General features: G+C 35.3%; 1 protein-coding gene across 6 annotated transcripts in view; it reads right to left on the bottom strand.

Annotated features, from left to right (window-relative positions):
• Window positions 1-21,299, bottom strand: part of ZNF385B (zinc finger protein 385B) — a 483,339-nt gene that overhangs the window by 96,766 nt on the left and 365,274 nt on the right. For all 6 annotated transcript variants that reach the window (XM_074215577.1, XM_074215578.1, XM_074215579.1 and 3 more), the window contains one exon: window positions 12,334-12,476. In XM_074215577.1, coding sequence (XP_074071678.1) covers window positions 12,334-12,476 — 143 coding nt within the window. Of the gene's footprint in view, window positions 1-12,333; window positions 12,477-21,299 lie in introns of those variants that run through there.

Here is a 21,299-nt window from a genome sequence, read left to right as displayed (position 1 = left end):
CGTCATATGTGACTGAAACAACTGAACAATAAAAAACCTTTGACTCTCATTCTTCTTTTCTTCAACCATGTGTGTGTGTGTCTGTGTGTGTTGGTGGAGGGAACAGGGCCAAGATGCCAGGTATTTCCTGGGAAAAGAGCATACCTTTCCTGACCAATTAAAAAACAGAGGATTTGTAGCAAATTCTAGTTTTGCCACCTGTGTGATCTCAAGCAAATCCCTTAACTTCTCTGGGCTTTGGTTTCTCTGTAAAAGAAGGAAGTTGGAGTAGATGACCTATAATGTCCCTTCCAGCTCAAATTTCCGATTCCGCTGGGTCTCTCTCTGCCCTCCCTTTTTCTTCAGCTTCGCTTCCATCCTCAAACAATAGGAAAATGGAGAAAATAAACTACTTTGAAATATTTTGCAAAATGTGTCTTATAAGTATACTTATATGTTGGTTTGGGGCCTTATTTCTTTCTAAAGTAACTTCACAAATAATTTTATTACTATGTTTTTATTTATACCAAGTCTATGTCATAAGGAATATTATAACTATTATATTACATATTATTATTATATATATTATAATCAGAACCACTGATAATTAATATTCAGGGATGTAGAGTTTTTACTGAGATTCTCTAACTTAATAACTTCTAGAAGACTAAAGTACTGTTTCTCTAGCTATTTCTCTACCTATCCTATCAACCTTTGTATGTAAAGTGGGATAACAAATAATCAGTGGGAATATTTACTCTTAAACTAGCAGCAGGTGAAAGTGGTCAAGGTCTCTTTCCCACAGTCCAACCCATTTACATTGTTTACTTTTACTCAGGAAAGATTACTTAAAAAAATAAAGCAAATGGGTAGATGAGACAAATCACCCTCTAAAAAGCATATAGTACAAAAGACATTTTCTCAGGCTAACTTTAGGAGGTACAAGGATTTATTGTGTACATTCAAAAACATATTCCCCAAATATCCCACCTGTTGTGAGGATGTTTTCACTTTTGCATTCTCAATTTGGTATGTTATAGACCACCTCCTATTTGCTTGAATTTGGGTTGTCTCAATGAAGTGACAACAGGTGAATGAAACAAAACTTTTGTCAAAAGACATGGGTCATATTTTCTGATCTATTAAAAATAAAATAAGGAAGAGTAGACAAGCTCTCTCTCTTCCCCACATGGGAATGCTAAAAGTATTAATCATTGATAGCCACATGGCCCAACATACACTTAGACACACACATAGAGACAAACACAAACACATGCACAAAGACACACAGAGGCACACTGACACATTCAGTCACACACAGACACAGAGACACACATATAGATACAGACACATTTAGACAGACAAAAATACAGACATGCATACACAGATACATACATACATACACTCAAACATACAAAGACAGGCACACCCACTCTTACATACAGACACAGACAAGCACACATATAGACACAAATACAGACACACAGACAAAACACACATTCAGACATACAGACACACCGACTCACACAGACACACAAACTCACGCAGAAACACATACAGATAGACACACCCACTCACACTCAGACACACATAGACACACACAAATACAAACACATATTTGGGGAATAAGTTTTTTAAATGTACCCAAGAAGTCCTTGTGCCTCCTAAAGTTAGCCTGAGAAAATGTCTTTTGTATTATATCTTTTTCAGAGGGTGTTTTTGTCATTACCTATTTGCTTTATTTTTTTTTAATATAAACATTCCTGAATAAAAAGTAAAACATACATACAGACATCCACTCACACAGACATACAAACATACACAGACACATATAGAGATAAACACAGACACACCCACTCAGATACACATACACAGACACATCCACCCTCACACAGACATACACACACACACACAAACCACTACAGAATGATGTGTGTAAAGCTTTCAATGCCTAAACCCAGGAGTTAATACCTATGGAATGAAAGTTATACTGGAAAAGTCATTTGCCAAGCTACCTGCAAAGTCCTTAAAGGTGTTGGTGCCATTTGATGATGATGAAGTTTGGCTTTCACTCTTGAAGAAGTTCATGACATCAGGGAGGTGATGTCATTACAGGTAAGTGAACTGGATTTGAGTGGGGGGGCAGTGCTGTCACCAGCCTCACTTTCTCCTCCAGAGACCTCTGGGTCTAGTGGTCAGATATGGATCAGGGAGAGACTGAAGATGGTCCTGGATGTGAGGCAACTAGGGTTAAGTGACTTGTCTAGAGTCATATAGCTGAGGCCATGCTTGATTCCATGGTTGATGCTCTATCCTCAGCACCACCTAGATTCCCGGGATGGTGTCATTTAAGTGTTAAATGGCTCTTCACTTCATCTTTTGAACACTCAAGAGACAAATACAAAAGTTTTGTTGTTGTTTTGAATTGTTTGCTCCTCTTTGTGACCCCATTTGGGTTTTCTCAGCAAAGTAACTGGAGTGGTTTGCCATTTCTTTCTTCAACTCATTTTATAGATGAGGAAACTGAGGCACACAGGATGAAGTGATTTGCTGGTTAAGTGTTAGAGATCAGATTTGAACTCAGTAAGTCTTCCTAACCCCAGACCAGCACTCCCTTCACTATGCCACCTAGCTGCCCTATAAAAGTTTAGAGGTTGAAATATTCTAAGACTGTAGCTTTTCCCATAAAAAATTCTAAGCAGGAGAAACTTAAAAGGACTGAACTATTGGATGACTTCCCAATTTTTTTGTATCAGCTTTGCAGAGAATACTGTTATTAATTAATGTTTATTGAGCAGTCATGTTAGACATACCTCTAGTGGACCAGAGGGAATGAACTGTACAATAATAGTTGTTACTTTTTATATTTATTATGTTTTCACAGTATGCTAGGGATATACAAAGCACACAAAGACTTACTTGGTCCCTCAAAGAAGCTCAAGAATGAAATTTGCTTTTATTGACTTGGGCTAGTTAAAAATTAGGAGGCTCAACATAGATGGTGTGAGAGAGAGAGAGAGAGAGAGAGAGAGAGAGAGAGAGAGAACACAATATGCAGATATATAGAGATCTATATCAATATAGATGTATATGTATATTTACATACATATATACAAAGTCATAAATATTGTATATTATTATATGTATTAACTATATATATATATATATATGTATATATTTAGTTAGTTAAAATTAGAATGTCCAACATACATCCTGAGAGAGAGAGGGACAGAGACAGGGAGAGAGAATTAGTTTTTAAGTTGACTCTATTCTGTAAAACTGAGAAGTTGCTGCTGTGACAAGATTTGGGAACCTCTCTCTTGCCAGAAGCTCTGCTGCATCCTCCAAGTACACATAATCCTTGAAACCCTAGCACTGAAGAAGAAGCATCAGAGTAATGTGAGGGTTGAGGCCAGGATAATACAGGGACCACAGGAGAGGTGCAGAGTGGGGCTACTGGAGACTTTTCTTTGACAAACTTCTGCTCTTAGAAAGTCCATGGGCCCCTTTCTCATCCCTTATTCTGCTACCCCAGAGCCTAGTCAGGGGTTTATTTTGTATTTTTTGTATGTGTTTGCAGATTTTAAGAATGCTGTAAAGCTTACATGAGCACAATATAGTACAGGGATTTCTGAGGAACCATTACAGAAAAGTAAAAAGTGCTTACGCCTTTGGACTTATGACCAATAAAAGGAAGAGAATATAGCCATTCATGTAGTAGTCCAAACTACCACTATAAATGTTGTTGTTCATTCAGTCATGTCAAATTGAAATGTGACTTTATTTGAGTTTTTCTTGGCAATGACACTGGACTTGATTTGCCATTTCCTTCTACAGCTCATTTTCCAGATGAGGAAATGAGATGAGGTTAAATGACTTGCCCAGGGTCATACGATTACTAAGTATCTGAGGCTAGATTTGAATTCAGAAATTACAATCTTCCTGACTCTAGGCCTGTGCCACTTAGGTGCCCCACACTATAAATGCAGATTTACAAATGCTAACAGGTAAGTGATAATAAAGAGAAAAGATTTTTAAAAAACTGATAATAAAGATACTAAGTCTCTGCAAAGGTTTAAGAAAGGTGAGCCTTGAGCATAATTTTTTACACAAGGGAGGGACACTGTTTACCAGCACAAAGGGATGGAATGAAGGCATGTTACATGTTTGATGACTGAGGAGGGAAAGGGCAGAGAATACTATAGATTGTAAATAGGATTCCCCCCACCCCAATTTGTATGATTGCATGATTCATCACTGTTAGATCTGAGTGAAAATTACTAGAATAAATTCTGAGTTCAGATATTTATACTGAACTCTCATTAGTGTTGCAACACATTTCAAAGGTTTTGATTTTTTTTCCCCAAAGGTCTCTATGATCTTGTTTTTCCTAATGAATCCAGGGTGTGTTGTGGACTAGAAGGTAACTTTTATTTTTGATTCTTTAGGCTCAATGATAGATATACTAGTTATATACTCCCACTCATATGAATATGAGTTTCTTGAGAAAAAGACAATGTTAGTTTTAATTAAATTGTGCTTCTTGCATGATAATGCAGTACGTTCTTCCAAAAATATAGGATCCTTCAGATAGACTCCATAAAATAATTTAAGTTTTCTACTATACCTTTTTTTCTGACTTAGAAGTAGCTATACTATTAAGTTCAATTTATATCGTACTGTACAGAGTATTTTCCTTACTATAACCCATTAAGAAGAGCATTTAAGTATGATTATTTCCCCTTATAGATGAGAAAAATGAAGCTCAGAGATTCAAAGGGGTTTTTCTAAGGTCACTCAGCTAATAAATAAATGTAAGAATTGAGACTTGGACTTAGATATTAGAATTCTAAGCATCTATTGTCTCACAGCATGCTACCTATCCATGAAGAACTGATACATATATATGCCTACATATAGCAAATAATACTAGTACTAATATAATAAACATACTGATATTTCAAAAAGCATATTTTTTCATAAAGAATTTTTAAACAATCAAATAATGAACATAGATTTAAAACTGGAAGGGACATTAGATCTTATTTGGATCACTCTTTTGATCTGAAAGATTAGGAATCAAAGGACTCAGATAGGTTAAGTGACTTGTCCAGAGTCCCAAAGGTACTAAGTGGCAGAAATAGACTTTAAAATCAGGTCCTCAGACTCAATATCTAGCAGTATTTCCTCCAAACCACACTGAAAACTGGTCATTATGATTATTCTACTTTGGAATTATGCCATTTTAGAAAATGTCTAATTAAATGGTATCCCTAAAATTATAAACTATAGAAAAAAGGAAATCATTTTGATAATTCTAAAGTAAAATGTAAATAAGTTTTCTCTGAAGATTTCAATAAACAGATAAGTGTACTTAAAAACAAATAAACTAAATATTAACTTTAAAGGTTTCATCACAACATAATTGCTTAAGAAAGAAAATAATTGTAGCTCATTTTCTCTTTTTTTAGTACCCTCTCTATTTGTTTCTCATATTAAGAAAATGGCATTTTAAAGCATACGTTATTAATGGTATGTGATAATTAGTCTAGAATCTCAAAAGATGGACCAGAGATGATAAAATAAATGGCAAACATACAGACCATCTTGTAAGCTATCACAGGGAATTCAAAGGCTCTTAAAAACAATTCAAAGGATCCCATGAAGAATTTGGCATTTGAATCCATATATCTGTGTTCATATGTTAGGAGGAAAAATCATTTCAAAGTAGGGATGAGGAATCAGATCATTTTCACAAAAATAAGACTGTAGAGACTCTTGCAATAAAGCATCAGTGACCTCCATTGTTCAGCCTTCCTGGAGCAATTGTAAAATTGTGGCAGGACTCACAAAGACAAATCAAATAAACAGGTGCATAAAACACCTGTCAATTGACAGAGCAATCGACAAGTCACTATGGTTTTCAGGCTACTGTTGGTTACAGAAATCTCTATGTACATACATATCCACACCCAGAAATGCATCTATGCTATCTATGTCTGTTAAATTATAGAGTTCCATGAATCTTAGGCATATTAACATTAATAAAACTAAATTCATTTTATATTGGATTAGCACTTCCTGTGTCTTCTCTTTCAGAAATAGTCCTTTCTCATGGAGGAAAAAAAACCCCAAAATTAATATGCTGTTTATGCAGGAAGGGGCATAGATTCAATGCAAATGAAACCAATTCTTTTGGGAGAAGCCCTTGGTTTTCCTTCTGCTTATTTATGAATACCTACTAATTAATAAATGACCATAAGGCACTTGGCAAAGATAAAACATACTAAAAAAAAACAAAGATAATGAAATGTGGCTCCTCCAGGTTTCCCTCAAATCTGTTTATGACGATCTCTCCTTTCTATCCTTTACAGAACTCAATAATAAAGTCTGAATTTTACATTTTCTTATAGTTTCTTCACAAGTGTGCTTTTCTTCTCCTCTTGGTTAGCTTGTAAAGTTCCTTCAGAGCTGAAATGAACTTCATTCAATTTATTTTGTGTCTCCTTTATAGGATCTAGAACTTTGTTTTTAGAGGTTTTTAAAGAGATTCCCCAAATCCTGAAGAACCATGTTAGTGATCCAGATGATTTCTTAAACGTGGGTCTGAGGTCAGAATGGAAATGGGATAGTTAGCATAGTTTCTATAAAACCTACAGGGCTTTACAGAAGAGACAAGGACTACAGAAAAGACAACGGAGGTGACTGATGACTTGAGGTACAACAAATATTGGACTACCAAGAGAACTATGAAAGGTAAACACTATTCTATTCTGTGAAGGGGTTGAGGGTGGAGGTTTAGGGGGGCTCTAGAACACTGTGAGACAAAGAGCCATTTGTTATTGTTGTTTATTCAACCTCCCTTAAAAATCTCTATCTGGATAACCATTATCCTTTAACGCTGAATAAATAGAAATCTTTACCAAATTAAAATGTTACGGCACCTCAGAGACATAGAAAAGGCATCAATTATTTAATTACTATGTCTCCTTTACACAAAGGATAAACTGTACATGCATATTAGAAATATTTGCATTACACTTATATCAGCATATATATGTACATGTATATATAATCGTATATGCACATATAGATGAAATTATTTGGTCATTCTTAATCATAGTGCCTTTCATCTGTTAATTATCTCTACTTTATCATACATACATACATGCATACACACACACACATAATAAATTGAATGTCTCTTCTGACTTACTGATTGTTACCTAAAAGTTTTCCATACATTTTCTAATTTGTTCCACCTATGAGGATTCAGCAGTGTTTCATTCTTTGTGTTCCCATTTGAGGTATTCTTGGCAAAGACATAGGAATGATTTTCCATTCCCTTTCTCAGTTCATTTTACAGTTGGGGAAACTGAAGCAAACAGCATTTAATGATTTGCCCAGGGTTACATACAGCTATTAAGTGTCTGAGGCTGGATTGGAACTCAGGAAAGAGTCTTCCTGACTCTAGGTCTGGCATTCTATCCACTATGCCATCTAGCTGCCTTATGAGATGGATACCAGAGAAGTTAAGTAACTTACCCATGATCACATAGTTACGTGCAGAATTAAACCTAGGTCTTGCTGAGTCCCAAGTCAATACTCTTCTTCCCTCTTTCTCTATTACATCTACCAAATACTTTCCTTGTCGCTTTGACTTCTCTTTAAAACTAGAGTAAGTACAACATAAATCTTTAACTTCCTGGGTACCTAGGATCTGTCCATTGATTTCAAGAAATGGTTTGTTGATTGAAGAATCTGTAAGCCCAGATGAGTTAACCAATAAAGGAAGAGACAGACTGTTATAGGTTTTAGTTGTGTGACAGAATCCTGCTTATCCATACCATGTGTCTTATGTGTCCTTATCATGTGCTACTACTTTGGGTTCAACAGGTTGTTTGATTAATTCAGTCACTTTTGACTGTATAACCCTATTTGGCATTTTCTTGGCAAAAAAACACTAGACTGGTTTGTCACTTCCCTGTCCAGTTTACTTTACAGATGAGGAAATGAGTGACTTGTCTAGGATCACACAGTTAGTGTCTGAGATGAATCTTTCTGACTCAAGATCTGGCATTCTACTACACCACTGCAGAGAAGCCTCAGAGGTTGCCTATTCCAATAGAGGTACCACTACTATTAGGGAATATTTCTTTTTAATTTTTTAGGTTTTTTTTTTTTTTTTTTTGCAAGGCAATGGGGTTAGGCAGCTTGCCCAAGGCCACACAGCTAGGTAATTATTAAGTGTCTGAGACCAGATTTGAACTCAGGTACTTCTGACTCCAAGGCCAGTGCTCTATCCACTGAGCTACCTAGCTGCCCTGGGAATATTTCTTTTGCAGAAAAATTTTTCCAATTCTTTTTTACCAACAACACACTGGGAAGCAAATAGACAAAATTTTTGAATTAAAAAAATAATTCAAATATGTCAATTTTCTCAAAACTTTACATTTTAGTGTTTATCTCATAGTTGGGAAAACAAGAAGCCTTATATACAAGTTATATACCTAATTATAAAAATAAGGTATCAGTGAAATTCACTGTGGAACCTAGACAGTCCATTCTTAACTCAGAAGTAGGGTGTAAAGAGAGGGACAGTTTGTGAATTTGCCATTTAGAAATGTTGGTTTTTTGTGATATTATTTCCTCAAAGATGTAGATCTGTAATGGTCTCTTTTATACATGCAAAACCTCTTTATATATATATATATATATATATATATATATAATCTACATTTATATAAATATCCACACATCCACACAAAATGTGCATGTATATCTATGTGTGTATGCATATATGTGTACATTTATTTATATATTTATACATATATACATGGATGAAATGAACTAGGCTAAAGAGGGATAAAGAGAAAAAGTGAGGGAGGGAGGGAGAGAGAAAGGGAAGAGGAGCCAGGAGTGAAAGGGAGAGGGAAAATAGTGGGAGAAGAGGGAAATGGGTAGGGAAGAGGGGCTAAAAGAAGAGAGAAAAGGAGAGAAGGAGAGAAAGAGGTGGATTTAAGAGTTGTCTAGAAAACTGATTTATAATACTTGCTCAGCAGAGCACAAAAGATTAAGTGATAAACAAGTTTTAATCAGGGTTTTACACGTTGCTATATTTACTCCTTAGTCCTTTGGTATTTCAGGCACAAGATCAGAGGATTTAGAGTTGAAAGGGTCCTGAAAGGTCAGTAGACTAACCTCCTCATTTTACAGATGAATATAGTGAGGCCCAGAGAAGATGACTTGCCCAAGATCACAAGGTTAGTAAATACTGGAGCCACAATTCAAATCCATGTATTCTGGCTCCAAGCCTAGCATTTCTAGCCAAAATTATGATCATATATTTGTTCATTCCTTTCAAGACAAGTGGGCTCAGACATTCTTTTGGAGGGGAGGATGGTTAAAAAGTTAAATCCCAAAACACTAACTGAATACACCTATAACAAGAATTGTTGCTTAAACTTTTACTTCTAAGGTCTTTATTATTCACCAGATAAGAACCCAGCTTTTTTCCAGAAAAATAAAATTAATTTCAAGCAGGGAGTAAAAATGAAAGAAAAGCATCACATTAAAAAAATTATGGGCATATCCATTAGGTAGTTGCTCTATAGAGTAAATTAGATGGTATTTCGATTTAACTACCCTAACACTTATTAAGCATTTTCTATTTGCATAAATTTTAGATAAGGTAGCATAACAGAAAATCCCAACTACAGATTTCACAAATGTAAGCTAACAAAAGCTATGCAAAAAAGCACAAGTTATACTGCATTATGAAATCCACTATAAGGCCAAATTTGTCTTATAAAACATTTTAATTTAAGGTTATGAGTTAATTGATATAAGGAACTAAGAACATTTAGGGCAGCTTGGTGGCACAGTGGATAGAGTAGTGGAGTCAGGGGATTGGGGTTCGATTCCAGCCTCAGACACTTGATACTTAATAGCTATGTGACCTGATTGCCTCGCATCCAGGGCCATCTCCAATTGTCCTGATCATATCTGGCCACTGGACCCAGATGACTCTGGATGAGAAAGTGAGGCTGGTAACTTAGCACAGCATCGACCTCACTCAAATCTAATTCATGTGCTTGTCTTGGCATCGCCTCCCTGATGTTGTGATCTTCTTCGAAAATGAAGGACAAACATTATTATTATTGTTTTTGTTATTATTATTATTAGGAACATCTGATATGGAAAGTGCCTCCACGAAAGCCAAGGAACAATTATTAAGCCATTTTAAAGTGGAATTAATTTAAGTGACCTGCCCAGGTTCAGAACAGGTGTCAGAGGCAGGATTTGATTCTACCTCTGAGGTGCCATAACATTTTAATTCCTGACTCCAAGATCAGCTCACTCCATTTATATAGCTTAAGTTATATAAATTCATTAAATCATTCTTTGAACCCACAATTTTTTTCAATATTCTGATTAAACTAAAAGATTCTCTGTCCAAGAAACATACTTCGCATAGTAGAAAGTAATAGAGACTAGAGTGAATGATGGACTGGCTCTTGGCTTCAATAGAAAGCTGTTTTCTTGTTTCCTGCAGAGGGCTCAGTAGTGATCACTTTTCTCTTTAACAAATGTCATTTTCAGGAAGAAGTTATGATTCTCTCAAACAGTAAACAATGAAATTCCATTTCTGGCAGCATCCATTAAGTTGCTTTTAAAAATGTATCACTGATGTACCCAATGTATCAAAGGTAAATAATTATGGCAGGAGAAACAAGCAAAAAATCAATTTGTGAAGATCCATGGGTCTTACCAGTTTAGGAATTTTACTTTTAATCTTGTCTACAAAATACCTTTCCAAAATTATGTATAAGGCATATATTAGTCACTTTTTAAAGGTATGGCTGCAAACAGTTGATCTGTGCAGCATCAGTACTGGTCCAGATACATACGAATAGTTCATATAGTTCTCCGACTGCTACCCAACTATTTCTGATCCAGATGCTGTTTTCCAAATGCACATTAAAGAGGAAAAAATCAACAAAACAAAAGTAATAATGCAATAAAGGTACCAAGAGAGATACTTTTCAATATGATTATTGTTGATCAGCATTTATGTTCAATAAAAGATATAATGGACATGCTTTTTACTTAGTCTCTTGAAATAGTATATCACTTTACTCCAAAAGGGTTGGTATTGATGGAGTTTGGTGAAAAGGACAGGGGTAATTTATCTTACTGATCGGTTCCACTGCATCGTAAAGGATGCTTACCATCTTTCCTTTTTATTGTCTGAGTTGTGCCTGAAAAACTCAATGAGGGGGAGGAAAAAAATCCCAACTGTTTAATCTCCAAGTCAAGGCCACCACTATTTTAAAAAGTTGGCTGATCTGTTACACCCTAATTACCTTACAACTCTGTGCCATGGCAGAAGACCTGTCAGCAGAATTTATTTACAACCCTGGAGGAAAAAAAATCCCTTGCTGTTTTCACTTCGTGCAGAAGTTGTTTGCAAAAGGAAACACTTGGCAGTGCTTCAAACACTCACTGTCTGGTGGTGTTGATAATGCAATTCTCTTCCGATTACAGCACCTTCTATGATGCTGTCTAATCCATGTCAACGATCACGTCCAACCAGACTGTATTTACTGACTGTTCAGAAACCAGTCCTATCATCACCTACAACACTTTACCATTTCTACTCCCAGAAGTCATTTGACTGTTATTGGGAGATATCAGTATAACAATGGCTGCTTGAAAATGAGGGGATTGGTGGTGAGATAAAATTTTATTAATATCTAGAATTTGTTGAAAGAGTTTGTAAGAATCTTATAAATCATTAACAGATTTTTTTTAAAGGCCCAGGATTATCTCAAAGAAGGGTTAATCTTTCTAAAAATTTGGACTGAATCAAACACATTTAATCTACACTAATACAAAATTTTTTAAAATAATGATTATCTAAGGTTCTCAATTATATCTACAATGCCTTCTAAATAAAAATGCTCTTGAAAGCCCACAGTCACATTTCCTTTCCAGTTTAGCAAGAAAAAAAAATCGATGCTCCTTGATATCTTGAAATTGTAATCTTCTAGCACGTGAACAGTATCCCAGAAATAAGAGAGGTTCCTGTCTTACTAGAAAGTCGTTCAAAATTGTGCAAAGCAACAGGTGAAAAATCATTTGGGAAAATATTCACTAAAATGAATCTACTAGTTTAACTCCCACATGTGAGATATTATCTTCCATAACACAACTGAAATAGGATTGTCCAATATTTGATGAGAAAATAACACTTTGGAAAGATAGGCTTCATCTATTGGGTATTCCCAACTGCAATAAAGAAAACAAACCAAGGAAGGCACAAATAAATAACATAAAAATGTATTTACTCACTGTGTTAAAATTTGGAAAGAGCCCAACAGCAGAACTATTATCCACTGGAAAGGACATAAATGGTTTGATATCCAGGGAAGGCTGCATCATCAGGGTAGGTGTGCGCACAAGTGCAGGAAGGGTGGTACTGTGGCATGTACTACCTGCCAAGAACAACAACAAAAAAAGGAATTCAATCACTCTCACACTTCAGATCTCTCACGAACCTATCAGCACAGGAACAAGATTGCTGTGCCACCACCTGGAAGAGATCTATTACTCGGGAGGAATAAAATGGTACAGGAGGAGGCAATACAATTAAAAGGAACCTTACTTTCTCATTGTCTAAATGATGCAGAGTGCTTTCCTACAGCCAGGGCCATGCTTGTTCAGACTCTGAAAAGACATATGGTCCATGAATCATACTGGCGGGTACTGGAGAATGAAACCGTCTCTAAGTCTGAGCAGCCCTGACAAGCCAAAGAGGCAAGAGAAAGAAGGGGAGGTGCTTCTATTAAAGCCAGATGCATTCTACCATGTGGTTTGCCTTAGAAAAGACGGTACTGAATGGTTAGTGGAGACTTTTTATATAATCTATAAATTTGGGACTACTAGTGAGTGTTGTTTTATTTTGTTTTGTTCTTAAAGGAAAAGAAACATTAATGCTCTGTGGTTACTGTTTGCTCCCAAGGAAGCTCTGACTTCAATTATTTGTTTCATAAATCATATTGAGGATTTTCTCTTATTTTGGAATGAATAAAACATTATATATGTATAATATGTATTTAAAAGAGGATGAGATTGAGAAAAGGGTGGGGAGATTTGGGGTAATGTATGATTAGACATAGCTCAAGACTAAATGAAATTTCTTCTGCCCTGAGATTTTAAATTATTATAAATTCTTTAATTCCTTTTAACATTTATATTAGTAGCTACCCCATTAGACCTTTGCTTTTTTTTCAGACTGATTAGTTTTAAAATAAAAAAAAAATTTGAACTTCAACCTAACTATGCTGACCAAACTGTCTATCCTGTGAAAGTTTCAGAAAATGGGTTATAGTTAAGAGAGAGTTTAGGAATTGTACATAGTAATTATGTGGCTGTAACCCCTTATTGACTTCAAGGAGAAACTAACAGTAGTGGATAATGTCCCACCTATTAAAATTTCCATCCATAGTTATACCATCGAAGAATACGTACTCTTATTCCAATGCTATTTTCATAGTAACCATTTAATATTTCTGCTACTAAATTTTGAATCCTTCCAAGGTATAACTTATAGTAGTATTGAATTGGTTGCCTGAGTTCATTTAGATTAATCCTAAAAAGAAGTAGGGAAAATTCTGAAGAATATATTTGTAATAACAAACACTATTAGAAGTGCTCCATGAAATAAATGAACTATTTTGAAATTTAAGCCAGAATTTAGCAAGTTAATTACTGAAATAATAGAAAAGAAAATTGTATTTTTCCTAGTTGATATCAAAGTAAACACTCTTGATTTCAGTTGTCTTATATTCACAAGATAGCCCTATATTTAATTACATACTGCCCTTCTAATTAGATAATGTTACAATTATTGTCAGTTTGGGGGATCTGTTAGTATAAAACAATATCAATATATCTTGGGTTTTAGGAGCATATGTTAAAGTATTCATTTAAAGTGTTTGTATCTAAATGTATAATAAAAACAGAATTTTAAACTAAATGCAGCTAACTTAAAAAAATATACCTTAGGTTAAAGCAGATACTTTCCTTAATATTTTTATTATCTTTTTATTCTGACTTATTTTTTAATCAAAATTACAAAGACAATCATTGTCTGCAGAGCAGATCTATTTTCTGGTTAATGATTATCTCTTGTCATCATTTCAACAAACTACAAAACTTCTAGAAGTAAAATAATTTATTTCTGTACTCCATATTACATAGTAGTTGCTTAGTAATGTTTATTTACAAATTGAACATTGTGAAAAAAAATTACAAATGAAAAGAGAGAGTTGTACAAAAACAGTAGAATTGTATTACAATAGAGTTACATGAACTGATATGGCTTTGTAGGATAAAGATTCTCTCAGGGAGAACCACTTCGTATTTTGCCATAATCAAATCAAAGAGAAAACAAGCTAGGAAATAAACAAACTGGTCTTTTGTCATCACAGGTCATTTGCCACCCCCACCCTTCCTTTACCCAATCAAATCTGTATGCAGATATGATGAACTAGGCAGGAATCCTGGGACAAAGGGGAAAAAAATACCTCTGGAACTTCCAGTGATCATTATCTTAAAGAATTTAGCAGATGTTTATCATTTCATTAGCATTTTGATAATAGACAATTGATCATGTTAAACACAAATTATTTTAAATCATCTCAATAATTATAAATTAACCCTATACCAGTAGACTCACCTCCACATCTTGTTGCTTTCACTCTTTAAATGTGATTTTTAATATTGGGAGTTTTTATATCAGTGAAATGAACCATGGTGGGGAAGGAAACCTTCATATGTCTGGGTTTGATAGTATCTAGACCCCTCAGGGGGCTTATTCTTGTTTCTCTGTTGCTAATAAAAATGCTTCCACCTCAGTGGACTGTCAGAACTTTAAATCAGTAGGCAGTACAGGTAGAAACTGTCAAAATAAATTTGTCTTTGCTAGTAAACTTGTAGTTTCACCAAAACACAAGTGCCTGGAGGAGGGGGGAAAACTTTTAAATTGAATTCTGCAGATTATGGGGTACTTGATTGACTACCGAAACAAATATATTAATGAACAGCAGTATAGTTATTGTACCCTTTAATGAAATAGTATTAAATTAGTTTTTTTTGCTATAACCAAATCTTAGTAGACATTTATTTGAAGGATGTAATTATGTTCAGGGGAAATAGTGTTTGTGCCGTATCAGTTTATGTAGCTATGCCATGACAGGGTCCAACTGTATTTTTTTTTTTTTTTTTTTTAGTTTTTGCTAGGCAATGGGGTTAAAGTTGCTTGCCCAAGGCCACACAGCTAGGTAATTATTAAATGTCTGAGACCGGATTTGAACCCAGGTACTCCTGACTCCAGGGAGCCACCTAGCTGCCCCCCAACTGTATTTTAAAACTTGTAATTTCTAACATTTCATTTGTAATTTTTTTTCAGAATAATCATTTTTTAAATAAACATTAATAAGTACCTACTATGTGTCAGGCACTATGAGAAGTACTTTGTAGGGTTACAAAGAATGGTGAAAGGCAGCTGGTGCTGCCTTAGTTTCCCTATCTGTACATTTTTGGGGAACTCACAGTCTAATAGAGGAAACAATATTTAAACAAAGCTATATAAAACATAGAGGCAGTGTGGTGACACAGTGGAAAGTGAGCCAAGCCTGAGGTCAGGAGAACATGAGTTCAAATCCTGTCTCAGACACATACTAAATGTGTAACCTTGAGCAAGTCACTTAACCTTGTCTGCTTCAGTTTCCACATCTACAAAATGAGCTGGAGAAGAAAATGGGAAACTACTTCATTATCTCTGCCAAGAAAACCCCAAATGGGATCAGTAAGAGTCAGACACAACTGAAACAATTTTACAACAGTATATATGACATTCATTTGAAATACATGTGCTCTTTGCTCTGGATTTTAAAATAGTTTAAAAACCAGTGACTCAACAGTAGCAATTTCCTAACAGTCTTCTCCCCAAATCTCCCCAAAGATATAACTGTCTTCTCTCTATTTGATAGCAGGTCTCAATAGACACAGACAGCTATGAAACCAATAATGTATTGTCCAACTTACCCCTGTCATCATACAGGTGAACAACAGTATAATTTCAGGCAATTATGTCAGTAACAGATGTATATAATTATAATGACTTAATGGAACCCATCTGAAGACTGAGTGAAACTTGAAATTATTTCCTAAGTCTTTGAATTTGAGAAAAGAACCTGGGTCTCCATTTAAGTTACAAATTTAAAATCTCCATGTGGTCTTCTTTTGGTGAACTACAACACCAAACTAAATCAGTGCACTCTCTAGAAAAGAACAAGTCTGTAACTAGCTAGCTACAACAAATCAGAATTAAGAAGCTTTAACAAAGTGATGTTCATGAATTTCTGTTATTTCTTTCAGAAGTACTTCTTATTTCAGAATTATTGAACCTGTCCTTTCAGTGAACATTTGACGCATAAGAATTATTACAATAAAATCTATTAGGTAAATAGCTTAAAGAGATTTTTTTCCCCTAAATCTAGAACTAGGAACATCCCTTGTTCTAACAATATTTTCTTTGAGAGAGATGCTTAGAATATGCTGTCAAATGAGTTGATAGTTGATTTCTTCATCAAAACTATCCCTTAGCTAAGTCTCTCTGAGTATATGTGTATGGTTGTATAGGTCTTTCCTGAGTAATAAATAACTGTTTATACTGATTGAAATGGGGTAAATGGGAGAATGTCTTAGAAATGGAATGTAATCCATCTGACAAAATGTTTGATCAAATGATGCTGCTGAAGCAGTATCTAGCTAAATTGTTCTATCTGTGACTGGGGGGAAGGTGGTGGAAACAACTTGATGACTCCACAACCCCACTTGTCTAGTTCTCCCATTAGCCCTAATCCTGTGATGATGTTTGGGGGTGAAGGTTGTTTCTTCTCTCCACCCATAGCCCTGACACCATTAACCTTTCAGCTGTGATTTTAAGAATAACTAACAAAGCACAAAGGGAAGTCAGGGGCACAGAGAGAAGGAGGTCATTATTACTACTGAACTAGTTACAGAATTAAAAACTTCTTAAATAAAAAAAAGTTAATGTGTTTACATTTCAGTTTTCATCTGCCATCACCTGCAGACATTTGTACTTCTGTTTTCTTTCTAGTTCTTCCCAGACACTTCACGTACCCTAGCTAACTTCTTAACATCCTAACCCTTTCTTTTCTCCATTCTCTTAGCCTGATATATGAGCCGGCTGTGGAAAAAAATAACTCCTGTCAGGTGCCATCAATCATGACTGCTGGAGGTGAGAGCAATGTAGGAGCAGCGAGGGGGATAGTTAGCTATGGCCAGCTTTCTTCTGTTGACAAGGCCGCCCACAAAAAACAAACATACGCACTCACATTTGCTCACTGATGCACATGGTGAGCTTGCTATGGAATACTACAAACTGCAAACTGGATGGGCAAAATTTCTGTTGATTGCATAGACTTATTCTCCCCTGGGGGGACTTCAAAGACCTGGCCCTAACATGGAATGAATTGAGCAAAACAGAAAGGATTTTTATTAATGTTTTAGTATTCTATAAAAACATATATAGACATGTGTATTTATGGACATATATGTGTATATACCATATGCGTATGTGCACACACAGGCATCTGTGTGTGTGTGTGTGTGTGTGTGTGTGTGTTTGCACGCACATGGGAGGATCCCTAAGTGACACAGTAGATAGAGCACTGGCTTTGGAGTCAGAAGGACCTGAGTTCAAATGTGACTTCAGACACTTGATGTTTACTAGTTGTGTGACCTTGGGCAAGTCACTAAACCCTGATTGCTTCACATATGGGGTCATCTCCAGTTGTTCTGATTCATATCTGACCACTGAACCCAGATGACTCTGAAGGAGATAGTGAGGCTGGTGACTTAGCCCTGCATTCCCTCACTCAAATCCAATTCATTTACTTGTCATGGCATTACCTCCCTGATGTGTTGGTCTTCTTTGAATGCAAAGGACAATCATCACATATACATACATATATCCAAACCACATACACATGCAGATACACATGAATTTGCACACATTCACACACGTGCCTGTATATAAGTATATGCATGTTTGTGTGTGTGTGTGTGTGTATGTGTGTATGATGGGCAGCTGGATGGCTCAGTGGATAGAACACTGGATCTGAAGTCAAGATTTGAATTCAATTTGATCTCAGACTCTTACTAGCTGAGTACCTAGGCAAATCACTTCATCCTGTTTGCCTCAGTTTCCTAATTTGTAAAATGAGCTGGAGAAGGAAATGACAAACCACTCCAGTATCTTTCCCAAGAAAATCCCACGGGTCACCAGGAGCTGGACATGAATGAAATGACTGACCAGTAACAATTATAAATATATAATATATAAATATTATATATACATTTTCCATATATGAAATATGGAAAATAATATTCCCTAGGATTTATATGGTGTGAAAGTTTTTCAGGACCCTTTACATGTCTTATCTTGCTCCTTGCTCCTATTATCTTGATCATCATGAATCCCATTGAGGTAGGTATGATTATTATTCTCATTCAACAGTAGAGAATTTGCCCAGGATCCTTCAATTAGTAAATATTTGAGTTCCTATTTGAACTCAAATCTTTCTGACTCTGAGTCAATCACTATATTCATTAGGACAACTTAGGTACATGAAGTAACTATGGTACAAATTTGTAGTTTTTAGAGAATTTAAAAAAATTTTTTGGGACATGGAGGAGGCACAGTGGACAGAGTGCCAGCCCTGGCAGCAGGAGGACCCCAGTTCAAATCCAGCCTCAGACACTTGACCTTTATTAGCTGTGTGAACCTGGGCAAGTCACTTAACTCTGACTGCTTCACATATACACAAAAAAATAAAATAAAAAAAAAATTGCTCACCCAGCAAATACTTTCTCAGAAAATAGTCTCACAAGTGAAAAAAAATCAGCAATGGGTTTATTCATCAAGTACCCACAACATCCTCTTTAGAGAGGTCTGGATAATTCCTCCCTCCAATTAAGCCTTTAAATAACTTTAAAATATGGTTAGAAAGGCTTTGAAAAATGAATGGAAGATTATGAGATCAATTTATTTTATTATGCAATGCAGGAGTATCCTTTTCCTCACTGAAACTGCTATTTCAACATTCTCTCACATCTTTGGACTCTGAAGTCTCCAAGAGAAATAGATGTTATTGAAATATATTTATTCAATCTTTAAAACTTCAGTATAAACTGAACATGTATTTTTAAAAGAATTTCAGTGATCTTATTTCACTGTGCTAATTCACCACTGGATATCTTCAATGCTGTCAGAACCACTTCAGCATGTGCCTGCTTCAGCAACATATAAAATTCAATTTTAGTACAAAGCAAGAGGCATCCATGTGAGAACTCTACATTTTTATTTAAAATAGGACAACAGGAAACATTTGACTTACAAAACCAAATCAAAAAGTTTTTCAAAGAAAATCTTCATTATAACAAAGTGTCTTTTTGGGGGGGTCCACTTTAAAAGTATGGCAACTTGTATAATCTATATCAGATTGCTCATGGAGGCAGGGGGAGGGAGGAAGGGATAGAATTTGGAACTCAAAACTTAAAAATAACAAATATTAAAACTTGATTTGACATGTAATTGGGGAAAAATGAAATTATTTTAAAAGCTCGTATCCTTTGTAATCCTTTGTTTTATATATATATATATATATATATATATATATGTGTGTGTGTGTGTGTATATATATATATATATATATATATATATATATATATATATATACATTTTATCTTTCTATTTCTCTGCTTCTGATAAAGTTTTTAAAGTCATAATTCCCTATATAGAAAATTTGGAATCTGTTAAGGGGATCTTAGATAAAGAAGTAGCTATCTAGGCTCACCATTTAGGTGATGGTATATTTTAGAAATGGTATATTTTCCCTGAATTCTGAGTAGCATGTCATACTATGTCTAGTTCAAACAACTAATTAGACTAAAATCTCAGTCCTTTGTGATTGGTTCAATCAAGTCACACTCAAGATATGGAAAAAAAGAAAAACTTTTAAAAACTGAAGAGTTTAACTCTGGAGCAAATGTCTCTTTATTTTATCTCCTGTCTAGCTCAAAATGATTTGCAAAGAAATAAAAGCTCCCTTAAACAATGACTTTTTTTAGGAGGAAGATGAGCAGAGGGCGGCAGAGGAAATCCAGTGATTCTAGAGACAGTTTCAGACCAATGTGTGTCTCTGACTCTGAGTCTAACAAGAGAGACTTTCAAGCTCAGTCCTGTTCCTGAGTCTCCCCTATGGCAATTCAAAGTATTCTCTGGGGAAGAATAGCAGCAACAGACTGGCAAAGCATCTTCCTTATAAAAATAACTCTGGAGCATCACCACTAAAGTTTACAAGTAATAATGAAGTCAAAGGCATCAAAAAATAGCAACGAGGCCACACCATGGCAAATTTTAAGTCATGATCTACTTTGAGGAGAGTGGCAAAACACCAGGGTTTATAAAAAGAAGAAAAGGATGAGCCTTTCATTAGGATGCAGCTAGCTGCATTTCAGATGTGGAGTCTATTTAACACAAACAGGACAGCAGGGGTGGCTCAAGTCTCCTACTTTTATAGTTTTTATTTTATTTTATTTTTTAAAGAAAATTGTTTTCATAGTCAAGGAATTTGGAATATTAGCATGGGATCTGTTGGTGCTGATATATCATCAGATGTGCCTTGGTTCAACCACCCATCAGAGCCCTTATTAGTTCAGGCAGCAAGGGAGAGCTGGTATAATTTCAGAGTCTTGAAATTTGGGTTTGGGTCCAAGGTTCTCTACAAGGATTATTTATGGTTGTAATCAGAACTATTGGGCCTCATACTGACTAGTTCTGTGACTTTGGGCAAGTCATTTAGCCACATTGAATCTTGGTTTCTTAATCTGCAAATATGGGGAATTAATACTTGTACTATTTACATCATGCTTTTGCCATCAAAGTTCTTTGTAAATCACAAAGCACTTATAAAATGCAAATTATTGTTTTTATATGATTTTATATATATATTATATATATATAATACACACACACACACACACACACACACACACATAATTTTGGGTTTTTCTTGTTGTTTTCCATAGAGTTAGAAATCCCAACACATTTCCAAAGCATGGTTATATTTAAATTCTATAATAGACTTCTCATGAGGACCTCTGGGTCCATAACTAATGATGACTAACTTCCTTCTCTGAGATGAGCTAACCACCCCATCCCC

This window comes from Macrotis lagotis, chromosome 1 (genome assembly GCF_037893015.1).
Source record: "Macrotis lagotis isolate mMagLag1 chromosome 1, bilby.v1.9.chrom.fasta, whole genome shotgun sequence".
Taxonomy (NCBI): domain Eukaryota; kingdom Metazoa; phylum Chordata; class Mammalia; order Peramelemorphia; family Peramelidae; genus Macrotis; species Macrotis lagotis.
This window is presented reverse-complemented; position numbering and strand designations above follow the sequence as displayed.